The following is a 5,802-nucleotide window of genomic DNA, read 5'->3' as shown; positions in this document are numbered from 1 at the left end:
TTATTCGCACCAGGCCACACAAAACCAGTAGCTAATTTAACAATTTACAATCTCGAGGCTCAATTCGCGCGCCTAATTGATATCTACATTAATCAGAAAGATTCTTAGGGGAAAAAGACGAGTGAAAAAGTTCCAAGACGTATATTTAATTCAATTCGAATGATACGACTAAGAGCAATTTAAAGATACTTCTCGTAATCCTTTTTGGCTTGAACGCAATCGATCTCTGTAAACGCGTCTCTGTGTCAGCATGGCGGTCAATTAATGCACAGAATTAATTAGACGAAGGATCGAACCAGTGTACGGAATTAATAATTATAATTCGAGTGGTGTAATAATTATTACGGGAAAGCAACCTGTTTCCACCCAGGTTGACCGAGGTTAATTCGATGTAAATATATGTAAGTGCTACGGATACACGTACGTGTTCCGGAGGGTTCGGCCGATTTAAATGTTCTCAAAGTTGTACGGTAGAAAATTATTGTGATCCTTCGACGAAAAGGAACTGTCCGCGGCGGGATAATAGCCAACGTTCGCGTGAACTTCGAACAAGCAGCACGCTCCCGATCGGATATACACAGTGTATCTGCAACAGAGAATATATTTATTAAATAGTGGTCAGATATTAATTTATGATTTAAGAAGCGAAATTTTATGTGAAGTTAGGAAATTGGACTTTCATTGTCCCTGGAATTTAGGTTATAGCTTTCAAGCGATGTTTAACAATATTCGAATGAAAACATGTTGAATGGAAAGTTGCAAATATTAGAAGTTAAATTGGAAATTCAATGTAACAATTCGTGATATTATAGGATTTACAATTTAGAATTTATTTGCGACTCTATATCCAAATGAAGAAATGTTGAGTTTGGAAATTCAATTTGAAATTCAGTTCATTATATTATAAGATTATGTTTTGTATTCCTTGTGCAATATATACTAGAATCGTAATTTAATCTCAATTTTAATATTCTGTGATTGTTATGTAAATACTACGATTACAATTACCTCCATTACGATCGATTTATGTGAAAAGTGCTATATATTTGTACTATTCTCCACTTTGTAAGCGAAATTTTATTTTTTTGTAATTTGCTTCCTTTTTAATGTATTTTGTTAAGAGTTTCATATATTTGCACAAATAATTTGTAAAACTAACGTATAATATAAACAACACGTTATTTGTAAAGTATCCTAACAATATGAGAGTTTTCATTCCTATCCACCTATCAATCTACATAGAATCAAATCATTCGTTAAACGATATAAGAATATTATTTCTAAAGCAAATTACAGTCCAAAGGATGTCACTATCACCACAATTCTCCCATTAATTTATATATGCAGACTTCCGCCTCCCTCGTGCAGAGTACTCGCGTGTTGCGGTCACGTGTCGCATTAATAATTCATTTCCGCATATCGTGCGTATTTCACGTATTACGCGAGTAATCGCTTAACCTCCCTGGAAGCAAATTTGACTACGACATCTGGTAAAATACAAGAAACACACGTGCGACCACCAAAATTTCTTTTTGATAAGAATAAATAATATTTTTTGCCAAACATCGTGATTGTTCGATTAAAAAATGAAAGAATTTATAAAATACGTGTTGTCATGCATTGCAGACACACCCTGTATACGGGTGGTTGCAACTACGAGCAACTACGACAGGAAGTCGTTACGGGATACCGGTAACTGTGAGGCTAAGTCAAATCGATGCACGCGAGGCGCTTTCGAAACTCGCTCGCTCCTCCCACTGCGGAAAATAAATAATAACGCGCGAGTAGCCGGCAGTTGCCCGTGGGACGATACCAAAGTTGTTTTAGCCGAGATGTTCGAGTTCGTGACAAACGTAGGATGCACTTTTCCGATTGCTCGTTTTTCATTCGCGTTCCAATTAGCTACCTGATTTGCGAAGGCAGAATTATATGAAGACTATCACGTTCTATAGTTTATCAGGTTGGTGCGTACGAAATATTGTTTCTCGAACTTAATATATCTGAGAATGTAAAGAAAATATTAAGGGAAGGTTTTATAACAGATTCCAGTTAATTTAGTTTGTAATCTTTACGCGAAATAAAAATCTGTGTGCTTTAAAAGCTTCTAAGTCAAAGCAAGGTATTTAGAACTTATGGAAAAGATAGAAATAAGACATTTTACAATATAATTCATTATACTTCATGAATTTATGAGGACTCTTGTCACGGTAGATGCTGAAAGCTTCCAGTCGTTATTGATTATTATATACTTTGAAATCCATGGCGAACAATTCTTATTCAAATCTTGAAAAATGTATATACCTACATTTTTTGAAACGGTGTGATTTAAAAAAGTAGCCCCAAAATACGTATTTAACAATACCGTACAAGCTTTTGAATCTGTCATTTGTTTCAAAATGAAATAATTTTACGGAGGTTATTTGTGGGATCTAAGTTCGAAGACGGAACCGAGAAACCGATCGAAAGAAACGCGTCGGCTTAGGATGAAAAGCAGTTAACGGCATATCATGAGAAGAGAGAGCGATTCAGCGTCGTGGAGGATCTTTCTCACGGAGCTCTTCGCTATAGGGCAGAGATGTCTGCATATGCCCGACGACACGATTATGATTTATGCCGAATCGAATCGAACCTGATTTATGAGAACGTAATGTTCTTAACTCTAGGATATGCCTGCCTGCTTGGAAGGCGGCTCGTGGAACGATTTCCGAAACGCATTCTGACGATCGAACTCGAGTAAAACAGTTCAACTGTCGCTCAAGGCAATGCTATCACAAAAGAAGTGTTTTTATTAAACGTGTATCGGTCATTAATAATAGTTTCCTGGAGTTTACATTCGAAATTAAGAGAATACCAATCGTATTGTTGATTTATAGTATTTTATCTTTGGCTCGCCTGATCGAGAGATAATTTAAAGAAATTAAAAGTGATTTGATAATTACATAAACTGTTAAAGTTCAACTAACGATGGAAATTATTTATAGGATATCTTACATAATTCATATTAGTTTATAATAAAAACGTATAATACAAATTAATTATTGCATATAATGATATGTATTACGAATGGATAATATTTTATTAAAAATTAATTACTTGATGCAACAGTAACTCGAAATAAGATAATTATAATGGATAATATTGTTAATATTTTAGAGATATAATTTTGAGGGATGTAATTGTCTATATTCTTCCAACTTTACCGCAAATAGAATTGTGTATCCCCTAAATTTTATTTGCCTACCACGTACTGTTATCACTAAATTACAAGCTCTTACAGACTTTTGTGGGAAATTTAAATATGAAAAAATATTTAAAATACGTACAACACGCTAAATACGTAAAATATGTAAATTAAAATATATATTCATAGATGTATGATATTTGTAACATCGTTTATCATCGATTAAGCTCTATTTCCTTGGTTGTACTAAAAAAATGAACATTTGAATTTACATAAACATATTGGCAATCTATTGATTATGTTTCGTTATATCAAATAAGCTATAAATATCGATAAAAACTTTGTCTAAAAAATTCCAATTCTGTAAATCACAATTTCATATCTATAACATTTAGCATTCACTTCTGTTTCTCTTTTTTATTTCTTCCCTTTATTTTTTTTGCCTTTTTTCTTACGCGTAATCAATGTTGGATCTACTAAAGGTGGGCGCGGTAATTTAGGAGGCGGACTTCCTAGAGCAAGGTAATCAGCTACCGGAGAAATTCCAACGATATCTTTCATTAGGTTGCCCGGTGGAGCGGTATCCAATAGATTATCCATCATGAGATTTCCCATGGTCGCTAAATTATCTCCGACCGGTATGCTCATTCCTTTAGATAGCTTCGATAATTCCTTAGCGTTGCACTTATATTCTGGCCCCTGGGGGTGGCTTTTGAAGACAAAGCAATTGGGTGCGAGGGCGTATGGAGTTACGAGACTTCTAAATAATATTATAATTATGGTACAGTTAAATAACGATGGAATAATATTTTATAGAATTTGTGAAGTCGTATGTATGAGTCGTCGTTATATTTCATGAAGCTTTAGTTATTTTGTCACAAGTAGACTAGAAATTTTTATTTGCACTGCAGCTTCATATCTGTATTTAACATAATTAAAGAAATGAAACCTACACAAGGATTTATTTTATAACAAGTACTCCACTTTGAATATTTTTTATATTTTTGCGAATTACATGCATTCTGAACATTTCTACACCTTTAAATCTTCCATAAGTGTATCAAAATTCGCGGTCTGGTTATAGACTATGAATATTTATGCATTTACAGAAGAAATGTGCATACAATATACAAAAATGTACAAAATATTCAAAGCAAAGTACTTCATGTGAATTTAGATGTCATTTCTTTAAATTGAAGAATTTAATACAGATTATTTATCAATAAATTTATTTTTAATGCTATAACTGTTAATAATTTCTTTTGAGAAGTTGGAAACTTTGTCAATAGAGGATGATTGACTATACAATGCAAAGAATTAAATTTTTGATTAAATTCATAAACTTCAGTTCATCATATAAAACTTGCACAATACCTTCCTAGATTTATAACTGTGACATCCAGATCTATGTAGCCAGCAAAACTGTTACCAGAGTCGAATAATTCGAATGGGCCACTAAATACAAACGGTGTTGGATCCTCGACACATACTTTGCCCTATGAAGCAGAAATTCCAAATATTTGGCTACAAGCAGTAGTATTTATGTCCTTTTATATAATGCTGTTACAGTGAATGTATTAATTCAATAAATATATGTATATATACACTTATTAGTTAATGTATACATAAATTATTTGTATTAATGCATAAATGCATTCACAAGTAATTATGTCTAAATGTTTAATAGTAGGATCACAGTCTGTTTATGTTTTCGCAGAAATGACGAATAAAATGGAAAATAATGTCTTACCAAGTCACATGCACAGCCGCTAAGACGTGTCTGAGTGGAACAAATAGGAAAATTGTCGTCTAGTCTAAAAACGCCAATTTTTAAAAAAAGTCTCTTCATCTTTTTGACCATTTCTTCGCATGACATTAAGAAATGAAAAGATTGGCCACCATTGAACTTGTAAATGTAAATTATATTGTTTTTAACAGATCGATCGCGCTCTAAGATCTCAGTGGCTGGGAAATTAATGAACACGACTTTCGTGACAAGCGTTGATCCGCCTGTGTCTGTGTATGCCTCCTTATTTATCATTAATTGGGACACGTAAACGTCTAAAAGATATAATCCATACATAATTTATATTTACGTACTGTACAATTTTTTTCTTTTTGTGAGAGGTTACGGAATACTTAAAGATTTTACGGAATGAAGTTGCATCAGTAACGTAAAGACGTTTCATGAATTTTATTACTAATCATGTATAGTGAGTTTTGCCATGTTCTACTATAATTCTAGGTGAATTTAAAAAATTGACGATTTACGAATTGCTTCGAAAAGAAATCTTAATGAACGAGAAACAAATATTTAAAGGAACATTTATCGAATATATTTAGAAAACTTCGAAATTTACAAAAAGATTATAAAATGTAATGATACAAACATAAATGATTTATTAGTTAGAACGTATTATTATAGATATTATTATTTTATTTATTTTTATTCAGTTGAATTACTGATTTTCCTATAACGACATTAATCCACCAAATATATGCGCAAAGTCAAAAGTATTAAACTTAAAGTTTATCATCTACAGAATTATTTTATCCTAAAGTATCAATGAATCGATATTCGTAGCAAGTAACGCAATTTAGAAACAACATAAAACTAAGTT

The 5,802-nt window shown here is 32.5% G+C and overlaps 1 protein-coding gene across 1 annotated transcript; it reads right to left on the bottom strand.

Moving 5' to 3' along the window:
• Positions 1-3,499: 3,499 nt before the first annotated feature.
• LOC126920926 (uncharacterized) lies at positions 3,500-5,476 on the bottom strand. Its single transcript, XM_050731940.1, has 3 exons — positions 4,932-5,476; positions 4,556-4,677; positions 3,500-3,941 (listed from the first exon to the last, which is right to left on the bottom strand). The coding sequence occupies exons 1-3, from the start codon at positions 5,262-5,264 to the stop codon at positions 3,599-3,601; spliced, it is 798 nt and encodes a 265-aa protein (XP_050587897.1). The 5' UTR covers positions 5,265-5,476; the 3' UTR covers positions 3,500-3,598.
• Between the last annotated feature and the right edge of the window lie 326 nt (positions 5,477-5,802).

This window comes from Bombus affinis, chromosome 1 (assembly GCF_024516045.1).
Source record: "Bombus affinis isolate iyBomAffi1 chromosome 1, iyBomAffi1.2, whole genome shotgun sequence".
NCBI lineage: Eukaryota > Metazoa > Arthropoda > Insecta > Hymenoptera > Apidae > Bombus > Bombus affinis.
The sequence above is the reverse complement of the archived record's forward strand: the minus strand, read 5'-3'. Positions and strand labels throughout refer to the sequence as shown.